General features: G+C 38.5%; 1 protein-coding gene across 3 annotated transcripts in view; it reads right to left on the bottom strand.

Moving 5' to 3' along the window:
• Positions 1-23,819, bottom strand: part of ankrd13b (ankyrin repeat domain 13B) — an 89,660-nt gene that overhangs the window by 49,624 nt on the left and 16,217 nt on the right. For all 3 annotated transcript variants that reach the window (XR_009063521.1, XM_057839566.1, XM_057839567.1), the window contains exons 2-3: positions 5,740-5,875; positions 1,741-1,865 (exon numbers count right to left, since the gene is read on the bottom strand). Coding sequence is in view for 2 of the 3 variants with exons in the window: in XM_057839566.1 (XP_057695549.1) it covers positions 1,741-1,865; positions 5,740-5,875 (261 nt within the window). In the remaining variant the exon portion in view is untranslated. The remainder of the gene's footprint in view (positions 1-1,740; positions 1,866-5,739; positions 5,876-23,819) is intronic.

Below are 23,819 nucleotides of genomic sequence, written 5' to 3'. Positions count from 1 at the left end.
CATGAGCCCACTTTACAGTGATCATCTGTTAAATCCTTATTTAACTCAAGGTCATCTGCTTGAAGTTCCAAAACGAACATTTTTTTTCTTTAACCACACAGTAACTTTGGGATATTACCACTTACAACACTGAAATGCAAGGGTGTAGGTTTGGTTTCGACATTGGTAGAAGCTATATAAAAGCATAACCTGCATGTACACTTTTTGTTGGGGACGGGACATTAATAAGACCAGACAGATTGAGTGAACGGGGTTCAGGGCTACATTTCTCACGAATATGAACCTAATTAATGGATAGGCTAAATGATCAATGCAAAATGAATCTGTATTGACTTATACTGACTTGCATGTGTATTGGTTCAGGTGTTACTTCGTTCGATTCAAACCTTTGTTTTCAAAACTACTAAAGAAACATTTTGAAAATTTCCAGAATATATGTCTGGATTTTATTAGCAAATTTAAATTGCAATGCAATATTTGAACATAACGTAAACTATTTTTCCATACACATTAAGTACAAACTTGTTAATAATCTCATAACTATCCAGAAATGCAAAAAATAGACATGTGTCTTAAGACCACTCAACATTGTCTACATAAATAAATATAACTGGAGAAAAAAAAAGAAACTCTGAGGGAATGCCAAAAACAAATAAAATGGAGCGTTCAGATAAAATACAACTGCTTTTGTCACAGAAACAGCCAAACTCAACAAAAAATGAAAGCTCCTTTGGGCTGCCTTAAGACCACATTAATAAAATACAAATGAAAATTGATTAACACACATAGACTGTGACCTCTTTCTGTCAGTTGTTTTCTGGTTCTATAGTTTCTAGCAGAATTTATTATATTTATAATATTTATATATAGTTTAGTTGACGTTAAGAGCAGAAATCATATACAGAAGGACACTTCTCTCTAAGCAGCTTCCTACACCAGTTTTGCAAGTTAGCAAGTTCACACACTTTAATGTTAAGCTAACTCAGATGGAGTCCGGACTTTCAGTAGCAAAATTAGTGGTGTGTTCCCACCTTCACAACATTGACATTTTTTTAATTACTTACAGTGACTCCTGGTGGCTGAAAAAAAACTAATATCTCCCTACTTGAAGAGGGCAGAGGAGGCGGTATGTTGTCGAGATGTATTTCTGTCAGGGCTGTGTGTGTGTCTGCCATCCCTATGCAAACCTACGCCCTTCCAAATCAAAGAAACAGATCAACAACCTTCCTACTGCTGTAATTGCTTTAATGTTACCCAATCAACTACCTCACTGACCGCCTTTTGACCGGAATAGACATCCAATAAATTTTGATTGGGAGCCTCGGCAGCAATTATTCAATCTGTACTTGAAAATATTCCAATGTGTAGAGAAATATATTCTTTTCTCTTCCGCATTATGGCTATTTCAGCAGATAATATATAGCTCCAAACAGTGTCATGGGGAAAAGATAGGAAAAAAGAAAATGCATGCAAATAAATTCCAAAATAGGGAAGCATGTCAGATAAGCAGGCAGCAGGGTTTTTTTTTTTTTTTTTTGCAATCGTTTATCCCCTTGACTAATAATTTATTCATATGTTTAAAGAAAGCTAGGAATATTCAATTTCATCTGAAAATAAAGACGTAAAATAAAAATTCATCTATTATTCAAATGAAGGCATCACTACTTCAAAGCCACTTTTGAAGTGCAACTTTATAGTTATTCTTATTTTTTTTTTGGGTGTGTTTGTGTGAAATCCCACTTGGCGTAGTCGTTCTAGCAGGACGGGGATGCCCGCAAGTCTCTTCGCAGTCCTCTGGTAGTCACGGAAACGCAGTACAAGCCGCACAAGTTCCGGATCTCGAGTACTGACTGCCTCCTGAAGAACTGAGCAAGAAAGAGAAGGATCAACAAAGAACAGCCAATTACTCAGGATATAGAATTAATGTGCAAATGCAGCAGACATAAACTGATTAGGTTGAATGAAAAACCCAGTATCATGAATTAGTGCATTTCTTACTCTCATTCATTAGGTACCCACTTTGAATACAAGCTTTAACATCAAAGTGAGATTCTTTGACACTTTATATACTTTAAACACTTTTTTTCATACCTATGAAATGGTCAGAGGGATCCCAAGTTTGACCAAGAGCGTGGTATCATGGGAGTTGTGCATTTTTTATAATGCATTGTAATGCTTTATGAGAACAAAACATTCATGGACCACTGAGAAGCAATTCATACTGTATGTGTGACACGTTTTTCTAATTGGTAATCTGAAAGTGTCTCTCTTGAGAACCACAGGTCAGTTCATCACAAGGTGATATGTCAAATTTGCATAACGTCTGCTAACGATTGGCTAAATTGAGAGTCAGCAGAGTGACAAACATTTGCATCGTCTTTTAGTCTTTTTCTTTTTAAACTAAAGCAAATCCCATGTGAAGAATAACCAATTCCTCATGTTAAGTAGGGTGTAAAGTGTTTTCTTCTTTCTGCTTTTTAAAAATTTATTTATTTGTTAATTTTATTTATTTTTATGTAATATTAGTCACATATAACATCAGGAGAAGGTTTTTATCAGAAGGGAGAAAGCCAATCCAAACCCACATGATCCTGTGTAAAATGGCGATTGCCAACGAAACCAAATAAGCGGCCAGTTCACCCTGAGCAGCAAAAACCTGCATTTGCAATAACTTGCAATAAGTGTCTTACAGCACTGTAGAAGAAAGATCATGCCATAGCACCTCAGTAGCAAAAAGGTCAGGACTTTGACTAGGCAACTCCAAATTCTTCATTTTGTATTTTTCTGCCATTATGAAGTGATCTTGCTGGTGTGTGTTTGGTATTCAGCTTGAGATCACAAACAGATGGTCACACATTATCCTGCAAGATTTTTTTGTAAACAGGATAATTCATGGTTCCATTTATCACAGCAAGTCTCCCAGGTTCTGAATTAGCAAAACAGCCCCAAACCAATACACCGCCACCATAATTTACTATCTTTTCATCTTCGTGGAAAACATTTCATGGATACGGCAGATGATTGAAGATTTATCCTGCATCAGTGAGTGTTTCCAGTCTTGCAACAACATGCAACTCTCTCCTAGGTGACCTAGCCTGGGATCATCAGACACCGAATTGGATGCATCTCAGGAGCCTAGTGATGCCACTGTATTATTAGAACTTTCATTTACTGTTTTATCACATTTAGTGTTTTTTTTTTTTTTTTTTGCTTTTAAAGTGCCTGTGATACGATAAAAAGCTTAAATAGCATTATTAGGTTAATTAAAATCCTATTTTGAGATGATTCGACTACATACAACAATTTGCCAAAGCTCAGGTGAAGAGAAATTAGTCTTTTCATCTGATGTTTAGCTCTACCTGTCATTATAGCGCTCTAGCGCTTCCATCTGGGTGATGACGTCGGCAGAGTAACGATTTCAGCTGATTTAGAACTCCCCCCATTGAGGGGGAAGATTCAGAACAAGGAAAAAGGCAACAGAGAGCAGCTAAATAAATTTCATCATTGTTTAAATCTCTCTATTTCAATATTTTTACAGGATGTTCTTTTTTTCTAAGCATTTTCCCCCAATTGCTAAATAAATGGTATGGCCATGAAAAATAGCAGTCTTGTGATAAACGGAATATGACCATAGGACCGTATTGGCCCGAATATAAGACGGGGTTTTTTTGCATTAAAATAAGACTGAAAAAGTGGGGGTCGTCTTACATTTGCGGTCTAGACATAATACCCATTCACGACGCTAGATGGCGCCAGATATCATTGAAGCGATGTTCTGTCATGACAGATCTAAACTACTCTCAAGTTTAACCAGTTTGCATTATTTTATTGCAATGTTTTTCCTCATTCAGATTTGTTTCAAGACTGCAGTTACAGTTAGACTTCACTTTGATGGTTAATGCAGTTATTGCAATTTTGTTGTTTTATCACAGTAGATAAGTAGGTTTATTTACATTTCAAAAACCAGAAGCCATTCATTTACGAATGTGATTGCACTTTAGTTTACATATTTAAGTTTTCAGATACTAAGATTTGAATGAGGCAAAGTAACATGCTTTCTCTATCAAATATATTGTTATAATCATTTGTTTCAGATGTACTGTAATTATTTTCTGTATAAAAAAATTATTTGGTGTTCAAGAAGTCTTTTTTCAAACTTGAGTCTTGAAAAAGAGGGGGTCGTCTTATAATCAGAGCCGTCTTACCTTCGGGCCAATACGGGATTAAAAATGTATTTAATCAGTATGATGGGGCTAAATTACTGCATGATGGTCAAAACTGCCGTCTTCTTAAACCTCCCGTATGGTATTTTATGCCACCAGAGTTAGTCTGGCTTTTGTCATTTCCTTGCTCGGCTTCGGAGATGAAGGAAAGCGAAACAGGAGGCGTGAGAGCTAGGTGAAATGCAAACCCCAACCGAGCGGCTTTTCTAAGTCTTTTCCACACCTTCGAAAACAAAAAATTACACAAAACTACCCCAACTCATGTCACACACGCCGGTGGGCAAGATTCTGCCCGTCGTTCTTGTGGGGCCCTGGCAGGCAGGCAGTGCTCGTCACTGGGGATGCAGAGGGGAATGAGCGCAAAAAATGGCATTTCTCGGTGGACAAACCGACCGATGTTGGAGCGCGTGGCTGCCCGAGCCCAAGCCAAGTATAGACCTCTCTGGGCGGGCACATGTAGAGGGCCAAGGGGGTCGTAGCCGAAAGTCTCCCGTTTTCGTAGCGCGGGATTAACAAAAATTTAATAAATATATCGATTGCTTTCAAACACAACCAAGCGGTCCATTTCATTCAGGAGCATAAAATACCGCGTATAATATGAAATAAACAATGCTTTTTTGTGTCACAGGCACTTTAAATCTATTTCTAATGTTTACCTCAATCTTGGGCAAAACATTATAGGCCGCCATTTGTAAAGCAGCACATGCTGAAAATTACGACAACATTTTCTCACATTTAGCGCCACACAGTGTTTAAAATGGTGTGAAATTTTTAGAGTCACTTTTTCTTTTGCACATTTACCACATCATTTAGCAACTTAAATATTTATTTTTAAATAAGAAGTTTTGGACCTGATTGTTTAAATCCAGAACTAAATATTTAATTTAAATCTTAGATTTATATCCTATATCCTAAATGTTAAATCAGGAAATGGTCGGAACTAAATATTTAGCTTAACATGCAAATTCACATGACTGGAGACCGGAAGTAACAAAATAAAAGCTGGTGGAGCAGCTCAGACTGTCTGTTTACGTTGCTTGAAAATGAATAAAACCTACTCAACGGTGGCAGTCTGCTCTTGGACATGAGTCATTGAGATAATAACAATATATAGGTAAAATACATATTTAGGAGAAACTATTTAAAGAGTATTTTGTGTGCTCCAGCTTTTATTTAGTTTTTCCGGTCTCCAGTCATGTGAATTTGCATATTAAGCTAAATATTTAGTTTCAACCGTTTCCAGATTTAGCATTTAGGATATAAATGTAAGATTGAAATAAAATATTTAGTTCTGGGTTTAAACCTTAAGGTCCAAAACATCTTATTTAAAAATGAATATTTAGGTTGCTAAATAATGTTGTAAATGTGCAAAAAAAAGGGACTCTAAAAATTTCACACCACGTTTTCAACCTGAATGTGAAAAATAGACAACTTCAGAATACTCCTGGCAAGTTTTAAATATATTCCACACCATTGCAGGCACATCAATGAAGAATATAAAATAATCCTCACTTACCAGTCCAGCCGTTGCGGTTCTCCTTACTGACATCGGCGCCATGTTGCAGCAGAACTCTGGCACAGTCCAGGTGGCCCAATGTGACAGCCAGATGTAGAGGAGTTCGGCCCCGGGGGTCCAGAGACTCTAAATCAGTCTGCGTAAGGATTTAAAAAAAGAAGAAAGAAAAGAAAGAAAGGGAGGTTATCAGATGGAAAGAGGAAATAAAGTAGTGGGGCATTATCAGAGATCGTTCTACAGGGGATGAATGCATAATAGTGTACCTCTCAGAAGGTGGGAGAATATATGAATAAAAAAAGAAACATCAACAAGAAGTTGACAGCAGAGGTGGAGAGGGAGTTGGTGACAGGTGCTAATTGATCTGTCTACACTCTGATGATGATGGTTGCTGCCCTGCTGCAGCACCTTAGATATGTTGGGGGGGTGTTTCACCTGAAACCTCCAGTTCTATCAGTCTCTTCAAGTTTTAAGCATCAACCACTGTTGAAAAATCAATTTGAGAGCTTTAAAAAAGCAAAATGTTTTTTCTTAATTACCTTTTCATGATTCGTGTAAAATACAAAGCAAAAAAGGCTCAAAACTTCAAAGCTGAGTCACTATGTTTAGCACTATGTCAACATGACCTCATCTGCTAGTGTCACTCTATTAGACATTTTTAAACTGCATATTACAAGTTCTTTTGAAATCTATATTTACATCAAAAGCCATGCCAAAAAAGAGTGGGAAAAGGTCACAGTAAAAATAAAAAGCGTAGAAATGTTTCAAGAGAGTTAAGTAACAGAAGCAATTTCTAAACAGTGTACAAATGGTCATCTGGAACACTTAGCCCTGATTTTTGGGCATTTTTTTTTGGCGATCATTATTGTTATTCTGAAGTTTACAGGGTTTATCCACAATACACAAACAGGGTTGTACTAGACCGGACCATGGCACACCTCTCTGCGGACCCAGAGCAAACGGCACTTTTCAAAAAAAAAAAAAAGTTTTTTAAACATAGATTACTTGTATGAATCGCCAATCTATCGCTATCCGCTACTGTTCTATCGCTAAATTCTGTTTCATTTTTAGTCAAATATCTTCCATGTTCCCACTTCTGTTGTCAACTCTATGACAACGATACGCTGATTGCCTGAGAGAGCCTGCATGGATGCGCTGATTGGCTGAGAGAGCGTGCATGGATCCGCTGATTGGCCGAGAGAGCCTGCATGCAGCTAGCTAGAGTGGACGGACCGCAGCAGTGTGAAACACGAGTCGCGCCCGGCACTTTGCAATCTGTTTGTTTACATGCCACCGGTGGAAGACCGAATCTAACAAAATGTCAAAGTTGACCAAGAGAAGAAAAGTGGACAACGAAAATCGTTGTTTCAATGAGGAATGGACTGAAAAATATGCGTCTATTTTACTAACTGCAAGTACCAAACCTATGTGCTTAATATGCTTAAAGATAATTGCGCTGTTAAAAGTTAAAAAGTGAAACGCCATTGTGTTAAAGAGCACAGCTCTTTTGAAGAGAAGTTTTCTCCTAAATCAGAATTGAGAAGGGAAGAAATAAACAGGTTGAAGCAGTCATATCAAGAGTCAGGCAAGGTTAGTGTTAAATCTATGACACAACAACAAATTGCAATGTAGTGCTCACTCAGAGTGTCGTGGGTGTTGGCCAAACATAAGAAGCCGTTCTCTGATGGAGAAATAATAAAAGAGTGCATGACTGAAGTGATGTCAGCAATGTTCGAAGGAAAAGAAAAGGAGGAAATGACAACAAAAATCAAACAAATCTCACTCCCAGATTCAACACACACTGAAGTACTGGCTGATGATGTGAGTAAACAGCTTTGTGACCCCCAGATGCCATTTCTCTCATTGCACAGTGTTTTACAGTTAAAGTTACTGTCAATAATTATTTTGTTTGCACCTTACTGACGGAACTTGTCATTTATGTTCTGTACATGTGAACATGTACTGTACTACCCGCTCATGTTTTCTTTTTTGTCCAGCAGTGTTTTACAGTTACAAAATGTACTGTCAATAGTTATTGTTTGCACCTTAATGACAGATCTGTCAGTTATTTAGTATACATGTGTAACATTGTACTTGCATGTTTTTTTGTATTTTTATTTTACGTCAAGAAAATGTTTTTTCAATTTATTTTTATTTAATCAGAATGTGCATTGTATTTTTGTTTGGTCAAAAGGAAAACACCTTTACCACCTTCGACCTGCCTTGTAAGTGACCGACATTAATAAATTGACCCATGCTTGTATGAAAAAACAAAAGTGGACCTTCAAGATTTGTATTTGAGGACCCCCGTACTAGACTATGTAAAATGTGATTTAGAGTTCCAGAGCAAACACCAAAGTCAATAAAGTCATGTTTTAATATGTTTGGTGCGGAACATTGACCACAAGTGTATCGAACACCTCAGGGATTAATTACATTCCTCTGGATGAATGGATATACAATCCCACAGTTACACTCCAAAATATTAGGGAAAGCCATCCCAAAACAGGAGGGCAAACGTCATATTTTGAAATTGTTATGTACTGCAGCCGTATTGCCCCAATACCGTATTGGCCCGAATATAAGACGGCCCTCATTATAAGACGACCCCCTCTTTTTCAAGACTCAAGTTTGAAAAAAGACTTTTTGAACACCCAATTAATTTTTATACAGAAAATAATTACGGTACATTTGAAACAAATGATTATAACAGTATATTTGAGAGAGAAAGCATGTTATTTTGCCTCATTCAAATCTTAATATCTGAAAATTTAAATATGCAAATTGAAGTGCAATCACATTCGTAAATGAATGGCTTCTGGTTTTTGAAATGTAAATAAACCAATGTATTGTGATAAATCAATAAAATTGCAATAACTGCATTAACCATAAGGGGTGCGCTTTGGCCTGGGGAGTCAAGTTCAGCATTCGCTTCAATGATATCTGGCATCATCTAGCGTCGTGAATGGGTATAATGTCTAGACCCCGAATATAAGACAACCACCATTTTTACAGTCTTATTTCCAGGGGTGAAAGTGGCTAGGATTTCTTGCTGATGTAGGTTCACTATCCTCTCCCCCTCACTATCCACTCGCTCTCACTATATGATTGGCCGAAGAGTCGAAATGCTCTCCCGTGAAATGCCTGTTTAAAAATGTTCCCGTTGTTACTTCTTGCGTTCGCTTAAAAGTGCCCATTTAAAAAGGAAAAGTGATGGATGATACTACACACAGAGTGTATTATTAACAAAAGTTAAAGTTGTATAATCATATAGCGAGAATAAAAAACGTCACTGACAAGCGCAGGCCCCCGCGAATGGATAGTGAGGGGAATAGGATAGTGCACCTACACCGGAACTCCCGGACGTGAAGGTCGCCACGGAACCAGAAATTTTATTTTTCATTCAAAATTGTATTTTTTCAATTATTTGAAAAATAAAAGTTAACAAAAACAGCAATAACCCCAACCTCCATCTCCTAATTTTTATCTTTCCTCATTTCCTCACATACGAAATGCCAAATCTCAATTTTAACTACTTAAGAACATAGGATATACATTAAAATTGAAGTTAATGTAAACATTTACTTTTTTTTTTTTTGTATATAATAAAGATATATGTAACATACATTCAGAAAAATAAGTACAACTTACCTATATTATGCAGAGTGAAATGTAATATATTGAAGATTGCGCAAACATTGACTTTTTTAAATCATAAGGAAATTAATAAGTAGCCTAACATAAATGAACAAACATAAGTCCATCGTGCACATTGACAGATAAGATGTTCTGAACCTCCCATCAGAGCAAATGAAACTAAATATGATAACTAAGCCTCCTCAACCCTTTCGTTGGGCTTAAAAATTTGACTCATTTTATGTTGCATTGCCCTTTTTTGTCTTTTGTCACATCAATTCAACAAGCTTTTTTTTTTTTTTTTTGGTGTTCCAGAAAACATGCACATTTGAACCAATCAGAGCTAACCATCTCTGCTGATCACATATCAGTATGTCAACCAATTGAACGGATAAATGAGTCCAGGCGTTTTGCTTTGCGCGTGCATTCGCACATTGATGTGACTCATCATCGTCAGACTCAGATAACTGCAGCAGCTGGGGAAACCTCCATGCCGTCCGTGGAATGAAATCAATAATAAATATTGGTGGAAATGGATTACACTACACAAGCACTTTATTATGCTTGTTGTTAACACTTATTTATGTAAATCTGATGTTGGTGGATTGTTTTCTTCTTGGAGCTGAAATGCATGTGTGGCAGCTTAGCATTTTTTTTTTCACATAGCGTTTTGACAGTTGCTGTCATATTTTTGGAATCAAAGCACTGTGCACCGGAACAGCATTCCGGCCCTGAATTTTATACCAGAACATCATTCCGGCCCTGAATCTTATACCGGAACTGCGTTCCTGACCGTTCTGGCCCACTTTCACCCCTGCTTATTTCAATGGAAAAAACATCGTCTTATATTCGGGCCAATACGGTACTTTGGTCCACGGCATTTGTGTACTAGTGACAAGCCTGATTGTTAAATCAATTCAATAGCCGATCAAATATATTTCACTTGATTTACAAGAGGCCTCTGAAAAAGCAGCTCTTTTCACTCCCACAAGCACAAGAGCAAGCATCTTCATTTAGAGAGGATATTTAAGAAGTTGGCACACAGCTGGAAAACCATCCTGAAGATTGGCTCAAGATTAAAACCATTAAATGTGGTAAAATTATGGATGGGACCGATCCGGTATCGGAATCCAATAATGACGTAATTTTCCAATCGTGAATTTCCGATCCAACCTGCGGAGATTTCCTATTAATGAGCATGTCTCTACCATGCTGTTGCTGAAAATGCTCCCAGCCCTGCAAAATGTGGAGTGGATTTCCTGAACAAAGTAGTTTTACTCAGATGCGGAGTAATACCTGCACATCAGTTCAAGAAGAAAGTCCGTATCTCAGTTTGCAGCCAGAAAAGCGGGCAGTGGGCAGCAGCACTCAGGTAAACCTCCTTTAACATGTCCCCGGTGTGGAAATATTTCACTTTGGAAACACCAAAAAGCAAAGCTGCTACGTGCAATGCTTGTAAGGCTCTTATATACCGCGAGGAGGAAGAAACAAACTTAATTAGGCTCTTATGAAAGCCCCACATTGCCGAGCACCAGGATTTTTTAACCCCGAGGCAGAAAGGACGAATGTCGCAGCTGCCAGGAAACACTTTCAGAGGCGTTTGAAAAGCAAGGCAAAGTCCCACACGATGGTGTAAAAGCCAACGGGATTACCAAGAAGTTGCTATACGTTATTTAGCACGTCACCTCAGGAAGTCCGCTCCACAGTTTGCAGCACTAAGTTAAACCTCTTTTAACATGTCCGCTGTGTGGAAATATTTCTTGTTGGAAATGTTCGGATGCACACTTTATAGTATGGGTTAGATGTTTACACTTTACAAATACAGGTATTCCCTGGGTTACGAAAGAGTTCTTTTCCTAGGCTGGTGATGTAACCATAATTTCTGCGTAAGTCAGAATTAACCCGTTAAGCACCCCTATATACCCCCTGAACCCCAAAATAACTGTCCAATAACATGTGTTATACCTCATATTAATAAGATAAAGTAAAAAATATACTGTCAGCTACATTGTGTTAAATGCCGTTATATTAAATGACTATTCATGCTTTAAAAAAAAACTTTGGGCTTTACTCGCGAGTGAGTCACCTTAGTGAGAGAAAAGGGTGCTGTGGAAAACGTAGGGAGGCAAGAGAGGCGTGATATCATGGCCGCTCAGGTTACCTCTCTTAACGCGAGTCCGCCGTCTGAACTCCAAAAACCGGATCGGGACGCGCAAGACAAACCCGCGCCGGGGGAAGCAGTAACAGCAGCAGCATCATGAGAACAAGGAAGTCGGACCTGACGCTGTCAGGAACTGCAGGACGGCGGCGATGCTGCTGGGGGAGGAAGGTATCCTGACACGGCAAGAACGAGGTACTGCTTACATGACTTTAAAAAAAAAAAAAAAAAAAAAAAGGACTGAAGACAGAATGGTGGACGGGACTCCGGCGTCGTAAAGTCAAAATCGCGCAAGTCGGGTAAGTCGTAACCCGGGGACTGCGTGTAGTTGAAGATGTGTGTTTTGTTGCTGCTACATTAGCAAGAATCAGTTCAACCCAATGAACAGTTGTGTTAACATTTGAGTGATTTTATTTACCAGTACTCTTTTTTCTTGTTCAGATACACACTGCAGTGTGTGTGGGTGGACGAGTGTAAGATGTTTGCACAGTATCAAATATTTTATTTTGTATTTCCCATTTGATATGTTCCAAACCATTTGATTTCATAAATATTTGTATAAATTTACAGGATTCCCTTTTCTAACTATCTAACAGACTTGCCTCAACTCAAACCTTTTGGGATATATTTGAATTCCATTGTACATAAAATATTTGCCTTGGAGAAGACTTCATTACAATCACAGTTAAAATTGACAATATAATATTAAAGTACATAGAATTATGTTATCAGAATGGTATTGGTATCAGCAGATATTAGAATTAGTATATCGGATCGAATTAGAAGTAAAAAAAACAAAACGGTAGATCGGTGCATCCCTAGGTAAAATACCGGTATATTGTTTCAATTCAGAAGCCAAGACAGCTTAAATGTGAAGCATCCACCCATCTTTCTTTTATTTGTACTGCCTTCCTCAGAGGGACGTGGGAGTGCTAGAGCTTATTCCAAACGACCATAGGAAGAGGGCAGGGTACACCCTGAATTGGTTGACAGGCAATCACTGGCACAGATAAACAAGCACTTAAGCAGGGGGGTGTCTCCTGCACTTTTTAAAGACAGTTTTGGAAGAATACTGTATTGGTGTTCATCTGTCAAATCGCTTATTGCGTATGACACAAATAATTGCTGTCATGGTTCGACACCTTAAATCCTCTCTGACATTACAGTAAGTGAATATTAGAAAATTTGAAACCATCTGTGAAGCTGCCTTCAGATTTCATCCTCCTAACCTCCTGGAACATCACATTAGGTGCATGCCATTGCCACCCGCTTTAAAAGACCAGTTGAAACTATTCCTGTTAAACTGTGTAATCGTATGTGCATATGTGGAAGATGCATCCTCATTTTTACAATCAATATCTTTATTCTTGATAAGTATTATGTCTTGTATTATGACTATGTCTTAATATGAAGATGAAAACAATAGGGAACACAATGAAGAGTACTTTATGCACTATGGTGTATTGTTATAAATAATATATCCATCCATGAAAATATTTTCTGTTCATTCAGGTGAGCAGGAAGTGACGTTGAAAAGGCAAAATGGGCTGGGCTGGGCTGAGAGGCGGGGTACACAATCACAACTTTTCGACTACAATTATAAATTTATGGAACTGGTTGTGTTGCAATTTGAGTTAAGAAATACTCTGCTACTATCAGTCAATGTTGTCATAATAGAGAAAATAGGTGATAGCAATGTTAACTTTTAGGCAAGCAAGGCACTGATGTACTGCCTCAAATCAAATAGAGACATACGATAGGCAGCTCACAAAGTGCTATTCATAATGATTTGTTCAATGTAATTCAATAGAGCATATCTACTTGTTTACTATCTTTTGAGTAAGCGCCTAAGCGGCCACCATGGACTCACTAGCAGAGATAGACAGGCCAATCTGGAAGGAGAAAATGTGGATGGCGTGCTGCTGCAAGTGATGGAAAATATAGAATGGGAGGAGTGGGGAGCTGCGAAGTAGAGCATGCGGCAAGGGGGAGAATGAGGGAAGCGGAGAAGTGAGCTGAAGAGAGAATAACAACAGAGACTCCCTCGGGTGCTGATGTTGACTAGGGAATAGGCAGGGGAACCGTTTTTGCAATGCAGGAGAAGCAAGACAGACGTCAGTTCGCTTGTGTGAGCCGTGAAACAACAGGGCCATATGCAAATGAAGCCCCTTTCTGCGTGTGGAAGTTGTCTGTTGAGACTCTCGAAGGACATTGCGGACATCATGTGGCTGAGCCGCAAGAATGTGAAGACCTATCAAAGTCACAGCATTTTACACTCATGACTATGTGTTATATTATATTGTTTTAAATTCAGCTTGATTTTTACTGTATCGAAGACTTGGAAATGTTAATTTTCAAAATGGAATGGATCATCTTCATTTGTTTTGGAGAGTGGTAAAGCAAAACAGAGCCAAAAGAAATAGAATATATATTTTTTAAGTCATAGAAGATGAAGAGCTATGCCCAGGCTTATCTTCTTCTTATAATATTTATATGGCACTTAGAACCTCATTGAACCTTTTGGAATTTCTCTTTAACTAAAACCACTCAAACCTTTATAGGTTTTCATATTCTAATGAGGATGGCATGCAAACAATGACAGACGGGAGAGAAAAAGTAAGTGCACTCTCTGTCTAAGGAGACTTAAAGAGCAATTGAAACCAATTTTTACCAAACAGAATAAGTCAGGTGTGTGATTAATCACTGATGAGGGGTTTAAAGCTGCCCTGCCCACTATAAAACACACCTAGTAAGAATTGTCTTGATGAGAAGCATTGTCTGATGTGCATAATGGCTCGGTAAAAAAAGATGTCTGAAGACCTGCGATCAAGGATTGTTGATTTGTTTAAAGCTGGGAAAGGATACAAAACCATCTCTAAAGGTCTGGATGTTCATCAAACGACAGTCAGAGAAGTTGTCTACAAATGGGAAGAGTTTGGCACTGTTGCTTCCCTCCCAAGGAGTGGCCGTCCACCAAAGATGATGCCAAGAGTTCAGCGCAGAATATGCAGAGAGGTAAAAAAGAACCCTAGAGTGTCTGATAAAGATGTACACAAATCACTAGCACAGTCCAATATCTCTGTGCACACATGAACTACTGTATATGTAAAACAATGGCCAAGAATGGTGACTCCACGGAAGAAGCCACTGCTGTCTAAAAGAAACATTTTTGCTCGTTTAATGTTCGCAAAAAGGCACTTGGACAATCCACAGAAGTTTTGGCAAAATATTTTTTGGATTGATGAAACCAAAGTTGAATTGTTTGGGAGTAACACACAACATCATATGTGGGGGGGGGGGGGGGGGGTGGAACAGCTCACCTACATCAACACCTCATCCCCACCGTGAAGCATGGTGGAGGGAGCATCATGATTTGGGGCTGTTTTGCTACCTCAGGGTCTGGACAACTTACAATCACTAATGGAAGGAATGAATTCAAAAGTTTATTAGGATGTTTTGCAGGAAAACCTGAGGCCGTCTGTTATACAGTTGAAGCTAAAAAGAGGATGGACGCTGCAACAAGACAATGATCAAAAACACAGAAGTAAATCAACTTCAGAATGGTTTCAGAAGAACAAAATACACGGTCTGGAATGGCCAAGTCAAAGTCCAAGTCCCCATTGAGATGCTTTGGCATGACCTAAAGACAGTGATTCATGCCAGACATCCCAGGAATCTGACTGAACTACAGCAGTTTTGTCGAGAAGTATGGGCCAAGATTAGTCCTGATCGATGTGCTAGATTGATCTGCAGCTACAGGAAGCGTCTGGTTGAAGTCATTGCTGCCAAGGGGGGGGGGATATTACATGTGATGGTTCACTTACTTATTTTTCACCCTTCTGTCATGGTTTGCATACTATTGTCATTAAAATATGAAAACCTATACATGTTTGGGTGGTTTTAGTTAAAGCAGCTGTTTTTTCATCTGTGTGATTTTGACAAAGATCAGCTCCCATTTGATGGTGATTTTATGCAGAAATGTAAGAAATTCCAAAAGGTTCAGATACTTCTTCATACCACTGTAGTAAGATCCCAAATGGTGAACGCTAAATTGCATGTTTATCCACTCTATCATATCGAGCTTGCCGTTGGGTACAGGTGTGATGGAAATTAGGGTTTTGGTGGTTCCGACAGTTTTCATTGTGGAAAACTAGCAGTGACTGAATTGGAAGTGCTACTACAAATGAACAGTAGTAACACTACATTTCAAGCTTTGCAAAGGCCATGTTATGCATGCTAAATTCATTTAAGCGCATATAGTCCCAATGCATTGGTCAAAATGGTCCATACTGAAATTTAATGCATTTGGCGGATGCAATTCTGGGTGTGCCCAGTAAGTAGATCAGCTACCACAGCTGTTTACTTTGCATCAAGTTTGCAATGGATTTGCACCAGAAAACCATTTTTGAGTTAATCATTATTGTCTCACAGCCAACCATTCATTTGAGGCATGCCTTATTGCTAGTGATTACCAGTTTAAGCCTATTTTATAGCTGTACTTCATATCAATTACTATGGATACCAGAGCGGAGAGGTTGAGGGTTGAGCTGGAGAGACAAGAGGAGCCTGAGGGGGGACCCAGATGAATGGATGGTGGGAAGAATAAACAGAAACGTGGGAAGGCAGAGGCAGACATAAGCAAGTTCAATATGTCAATTATACAATGTTTTATATAACATAAACCAGGGAAAAGGGCAGCATCATGGATTTCTGGTTAGCACATCTGTCTCACAGTTTAGAGATTCCGAGTTCAAACGTTGCCCCGTGTCTTCCTGTGTGAAAGTTGCATGGGTTTTCGCCAGGTACGCTGTCGAGGTAAAATTACAACAAATAATTCAACAAGCTAATTTTTTTGTGATCACAAGCCACATTTGAGTTTTAAAATGGACAGATGACAGATTTCAAAGTGTTTAAATAAAAGGGAAAATATGTCAGTAAAATGTGCGCTACTAGGCTTGAAGGCCTGTCAAGTCGCCACTCAAGTAGTTGTTGTTTTTCTTCTTGTGGACACAAACTTTGAAATCCTACTCCTCCGTCATTCGTGAACCGATAGTCTTGAAAGTAAAAGTGCCTGTGACATGAAAAAGCACGTTTATTTCATAATATTATGCTCCTGAATGAAATGGACCGCCTGGATGTATGTGGAAGCGCTTGCGATATTTATTTAGTTTTTTAAATCCTGCGCCATGAAAATGAGTGACTTCCGGCAACAGTCTCGAGTTGAGAAAGAGGGCGCTGTGACGTGTACGGAGGAAGGAGTCCTCTTCACTATACAGCCATACTGCTGTATGAGAAGGACTACGGATTCAGCTGATTTTGCGGATTATTACGTTTATTTCTCGCATCACGCCAGCCAAACGGCTGCAGAAAAATCTTGCTCTAGGAGGGAGAGGTGTGTGCGCCTTTTTGGGGTTTCAAAAGGTTCTCATTTACCGGTGGATATTGGCCAAAACAAGTCCTACTACTGTGGGACCATAGGACTTATGAGGAAGTGAGTAAATATCGTGTTTTGAATTATGTCAAATACTGGGATCATTTCAATGTGTAGGTGGCTTTCATTTTGTGACATGCTCCTTGTCCCCTCGGCCGACGATCGGCAGCTTGTCGCACATCCCCCCGCCGCGAGAACACTACTAGTATACTCGGCTTATTCCCCTCTTCAAGTGCCTGGTCTTATGTCAAATTTTCCGACCGATCAGAAATTGCAACTTTGAGTTGAAAATAGCTGCGAATAGAGCGATTACAAAGAAAATACTAAAAATGTTCTTTAAATAAAGGACCACTTACGTTTGATCATGGATTGGCATATAATTGTTCAGCGGTCATTGTCCAGCTGCTTCCTCGGCAAGCTCTCCTGTCCGTATTAGCAGGGGAACAAGCTGTAAATTGCTCTCCGCCGGGCGGTTTGCCGATCGGCAAAGACAATCGACAACCCAGTCGTCATGTCAAATGATCAGGGCTAGTTATGTGTGATTTTCTACTTCGAAGACTTTGAAACATCACTCGGTTAGGGTTAGCGTGTCGGCTAGCGGTCATGCCTCGTGGTTTGTTTGCATTCTCCGAAGCCGGGGAAGGGAAATGACATAAGCCCGATTTAGGTGGCATAAAATATCATTTGGGAAGTGCGACAGTAAAGGTGAAGTCGACAGTTTTGACCATTATGGAGTAATTTTGCCATGTCGTCTTGAATAAATGCATTTTTATTATTTCATATTCCATTTAGCACAAGACTGTTTCTCATCATCTGCGCTTTGCTAAATTGTTGTATATAGTTGAATCGTCTCAAAATATGATTGTAATTCAGATAATAATCCTATTTAAGACTTTTTTTCTCGTGTCGTACGCACTTTAAACTTGGTAGCTAAGTAGCATGGGCCATTATCGATCTTCAGACCCCACTTTTTCTTTTTTGCACCAGAGCCAATTAATTAATTGCGGACTTATTGTTAATGTAGGTTATGAGTTACCCATTAGAGGCCAATTTTAAAAAGTCTCTGGTCTGGCTTGTTGTTCGACGCTTTGAAACTCACAAAAATAAATACATAACTTTTCCAGAAGACATTCATTCACTTAGTAAAACATCTTCTGAACAAAAGTGGCCTCTGTAGTTGTTTCCACATACAATCTTTTTTTTCTTTTTTTTTTTTTTTTTTTTGTCTTAGCGCAGAAATAAATATTCACAACATAAATTGGATGAGACATATTTAGGCTTGAAACATTCTTTGAATTCATGTCAGCTCTTTGTTGTCCCACAAATACCCAGTACTTATTTTTGGCTAAACTGGCATAATTGACAGTGAGCAGGATGCTGCAGCACATGCATTGTTGATTTTAACCATTCATTCTTTACACCTTCTCTGGCAGCCCGGGAAGATTTAGTGCCCTTCTTGAGGGCAAACAGATGTTTGACAGGCCGACATACAGTAGAGAAACGCGAATTGCTACGCTACATAAAGAAAAGAATCACAACCCATGGTTGTTGCTTTTACTGATCTGATTTACTTAAGGAATATTCATTTCATATCAAATTTGGCTTTTATGTCAATAAACTCTCAGTAAGAAGTGCTAAAGTTTCAAGGCTTTCTTGACTTCTTCACTTGACAAGGCCAGACCCGATTAATCTTTAATTAGTGTTCTTGATTGACTGCAGCTAGCAGTTTCTTTTTCTCGCCAGCATGAAAATGACACATGCATCTGCAAGAAAACCAAGAAGAGTGGTCAAATATCCAAGACAAAAATATGTTAATGAAGATTTTAAAATCTGGGCTCTAATAACTCATGGAAATGAACCAAAACTAACTAGGGTTCTATTTGATAATTACTGTGTATAGATTGTGTTTATAGATAATTCATCAATACCATACCCCATTGAATATTTTTTTGTAAGATTGTAGAGTCAATCCTTGTGATGTTTTTAGCCTAGGAGAGGAGTTTTATTCTAAAAGTATCATCTGGTCAGTGTTGTTGAATGTTCTCATTTAGCAGACTTAATGTTTTATGAACACTGACGTTGGTATAAGCATCGATAAGAATGTTGTTTGAAGGAGGGAAAAAAGGTAAAATGAACTCATGAACTTGAGTGCTCTGGTAGCATAAGTGATTAGTACTTGAGCTAAGCTAATGTACTAAAATAACATTTTGAACTTTGAGGACAATTTAAGTCTCAGTGTTTTAGAGGAGTTTATTAATTTATCACATATTATGTCACATATAACAGGTATTCTTAAAAAAAGATTCACTCTGCATTTGTCTTCTTTTTCTTTTTAAGCAGTCTGACCAAGCCATTATATATATATATATATATATATATATATATATATATATATATATATATATATATATATATATATATATATACAGGGGTGCTCATAAGTGGTCCGCATGCGCGCATGCGCACTGGACGCAGACAAACGCGCTGGCCCTCAACGGGTTCCATACGCTTTTGCGTACCGATGGCTGACCACTGTATTTGCGGCGGACACGAGAAAATCACTTCTCAAAATGTCAAAGAGGCAGGCCCCACTGAGTAATTATTTCCATGTTCCCCTGCTCCCGTCAAAAGACAGACAGACGACAGAGATGTCACTGGAGCTACCAGGAAAAAAAGGACTTTTGCTGAAAAGTGGCTGCAGGAGGTACCATGGCTAGAAGCAAATGTTGCTCGCACGGAAATGTGGTGCACCATTTGCCGGGAGAATCCCAGTGTCGTTAATAAGAGCAGCGCATTTTATGTAGGGTCAAAGAATTTTAGCCATCCAAACTTTGAATAGCACGGAAAAAAAACTGCATGTGGCAATTAAGCAAACTATCGATGTCACACAGGACCCCACTCGCCCTATGGACAAGTGGCAGAAAAAAGTTATTGAAGAACAGCGCCATGCACTGACAAACGTGTTTTTGCTCGCATTTCACAAAGCTAAACATGCATGTTCAATGAGCTCTTATGAGGAGGACATCCCACTTTTACAAAGGCTTGGAGTTAATGTGGGAGCCGCATATGAATGCCCTTTATTTTGAATTAGTGCTTTTATGTTTATTTCTTTACATTTCACTTCAAAGTAATGGCACTTTTTTTGTGCCAGTTGATGTTAATCAAGCGTTAATTGTTTATATAATTAATTAAAGGTAATTGGCTCTAAGTAAAGCTTGTCATAATTTTATCACATCAGGCGGGTCGGCTCTCAAGCTCAATTAGGACCAAGTCACATCTCCAGGTCCTCCTCTGAGAACCTGGGCAAAAAAAATATGTGCACCCCGTACATATATATATATATATATATATATATATATATATACATATACATATATATATATATGTATATATGTATATAGCAATTATTTTCCATTAAAGTAAGAGTATTGGTGCAACACTCGCCCTGTCATCAAGTAGTTACATTCATTTGCGATACATTATTGAAACATGACAGTGTCAAAACGGGCTCCTGAAACACAAGTTGTTCTACTGTGCATAAATGTTATGTTTGTTGTGTAAATCACATGAAATATCAGTTGGACCTTCAGGATGTCAAGGTAATAGAGAGGAATCATTTTATATCATTGGGGATGTTAAATTGTTGAAAGTCATTTATTAGGTACAGTATTATGACATGATGTTAACTTTTGATTGTGCGGTACTGTACAGTTAGTTATCTGCTGCTTGCCATTATCCATAAGACAGAAACATCATTAAATGTGCATATACTACTTTTTTGTAACATGTATTTTAGCAAAACCACCACTTATGGCTGCATCAGTGTTAATGTCCACCCACTAAATAGGGACAGTATGGAACAATCCTAGGATGAATAACAACCAACACACAGCAATTTGGGGAAAATAGCTATAGTACTGTAATCCTGTATCATACACTGATACATATTGTATCACAACTTTAGTAATATAAGTAATGAGAGTGAGGTTTTACTTTGCGGATGATTAATTCCGAGCCATAATGCTATACAGTAATTTCTTTTGAAGAACTTTTAACAACGTCTATAGTATTCTTTATTGTCGGATTCGGTCTGAATATTTCCACCTTCCTATCATCCATTTTCGTTTACCCCCCTCTCAGTGGTGAGCTAAGAGACTGCATTATTGATACGCATTTCTAGCTGTGGCATCTGCTCCCTCTCTACCACCACCACCCCCCACCCTCCTTTCCTCACTCACTGTGTTCGTGGCCCAATGCAGCTTGGCAGGTACTTAGGCCAACATCAATCTTTCATTCAAAAGCCTCACACGCACACACAAAATGATGTGCATACATACACAAAATGTAATTTTTCCCCAAATCTTTGTGCAGGACCCATATGACAGAGCGAGTGGTGACGTGGGGGAAAAAAAGTAATGAAATGAGTTTTACATCGCCAACGCAGATGCTAGACTGCCATGAAACAGTGATTCATACCGCCGACTTCAGACAGCAGTATGAGCGCAGCAAACGAGGGCCAATAACTCAAAGAACAAATTGACAAAACATCACAGTTGAGATTTACTTGCAATGGGGGCTGTGAATTGGAGTGCTGGAAATATAGGCAAAATAAACTGAGCCTCAAAGTGCAAATGCTGACCTACATTACTTAATATTTTGTGTTTCAATGTTTTATTGCACTATATTCACTGTGTGTCATCACTTATCATCACAGAAGGCAGCCATGAAAGGACGAGAGTCCTAAAAAGCTCTGTCAGAATAATACAACAAAAGTTTCACTGTTGCTTATCTAAAGGTGCTGACACTTGTACAAAATATGACAAACCCACCACGATACCAACATATTTTTTCTTGAGAAAGAGGAATAATAATGTGTCTTTATACCAGTACTTCTCAAATAGTGGGGCGCGCCCCATAGCACATGTGACATCGGGCAACATACTTATTTGCCATATTAGAATACAGTGTAATTGCACATCCACTCAGTGGCTGGCAGTGGCGCTGTCATTTTCAGAGTGTGTACAGTATTTTTAACCAAACAAGAGCATACAGCAAAGAGCACTGGAGATATGAAGAGCTAAGAGGAGGAAATATGATGAGGTGTAAGTGGCGTTTGGCTTTTGCTTCGATATTTAACACAAAGGGAGATGAGGAAAGACCAGTCTGTTTACTGTTTCAAAAAATATTTGCAGCGGACGGCAGGAAGTCAAAACAATTAAAATGTCACTTAAAGACATTAAACCACAATCACATTGATAAGTCGTTTGATTTTTTTTTTCAGCTTAAACGTACTACCGAATATTGCCAACAATTGTCACGCTTTGTCAGTGTTACATCGGTAAACCACCGAGCACTGTTAGCATCATATACAGTGGTATGAAAAAGTATCTGAACCTCTTGGAATTTCTCACATATCGCCATAAAATCACTGTCAAATGTGATTTGTCAAAATCACATAGATGAAAAACAGTGTCTGCTTTAACTAAAACCACCCAAACATTTATAGGTTTTCATATTTTAATGAGGATAGTATGCAAACAATGACGGAAGGGGGACAAATAAGTAAGTGAACCCATAGACTTCATAATATATTGACATGACAACTGATTGTTTTTTTAATATGGACGCAGAAATGTCTAAAATAAAATTTAGACATACAAAATCCCACATGGTCACCGTAGCAAAACTTTATAACACTATAAAAATTCTTTATAGATATGGACGTACAACAATCTTGATTCTTGATTAAAAGCAAAAAAAAGTGCAGGTAGCATTTATTTTGCATAAATATAGTCAGTTAGGAAAATTAGCCCACGCCATGTATACACAAAAAGCTTTTTCCGTTGAAAACGCTTGTCAATAAATGCTTAAATCACTGAATTCTTCACTGAATTAACTTTATAGTTATGGACGTAAAACAGTCTTGATTCTTGGTTTAAAGCAAAAAAACAGGCAGTTGGCAGTTATTTTACGTAAATATTGCGAGGTATACAATAACAATGCTGTGGCAGTTAATTTCTCCCATTGATTTTTTTTCCACAACGTTTCAAAATGCATGCATGGTTCGAAAACTATAATAATTACCTTGAATCCTCGACCAAATCACTCCTGAGACAATCCTTCCTGTTTGTATGCGGTACAGCTTTCGTACTTTATCAGAAATCCGGCTTGGGCTCGCAGCATGTGTTGCCTGCGACTGACCACTACTAAATGAAGCAGCCACTCTAGAATGTGTATTTTGTTCTTCTGAAACCATTCTGAAGTTGATTTACTTCTGTGTTTTGAATCATTGTCTTGTTGCAGCGTTTATCCTCTTTTTAGCTTACACTGTCTGACAGACGGCCTCAGGTTTTCCTGCAAACCATCTTGATAAACCTTTGAAAGCATTCTTCCATTAGTGATTGTAAGTTGTCCAGACCCTGAGGTAGCAAAACAGCTCCAAATCATGATGCTCCCGCCACCATGCTTCACGGTGGGGTTGAGGTGTTGATGTAGGTTAGCTGTTCCATTTTTCCTCCACACATGATGCTGTGTGTTACTCCCAAACAATTCAACTTTGGTCTCATCAGTCCACAAAATATTTTGCCAAAACTTCTGTGGAGTGTCCAAGTACCTTTTTGCGAACATTAAACGTGCAACAATGAGTTTTTTAAAACAGCAGTGGCTTCCTCTGTGGAGTCCTCCCATGAACACCATTCTTGGCCATAGTTTTACAAATAGTTGATTCAGACAGCTCTTATGACTGAGCCATGATGCACATCAGGTAATGCTTCTCATCAAGGCATTCTTACCAGGTGTGTGTTTCATAGCGGGCATGGCAGCTTTAAACCACTTATCAGTGATTGGGCACACACCTGA

The sequence above is a fragment of the Corythoichthys intestinalis genome, chromosome 6 (assembly GCF_030265065.1).
Source record: "Corythoichthys intestinalis isolate RoL2023-P3 chromosome 6, ASM3026506v1, whole genome shotgun sequence".
NCBI lineage: Eukaryota > Metazoa > Chordata > Actinopteri > Syngnathiformes > Syngnathidae > Corythoichthys > Corythoichthys intestinalis.
This window is presented reverse-complemented; position numbering and strand designations above follow the sequence as displayed.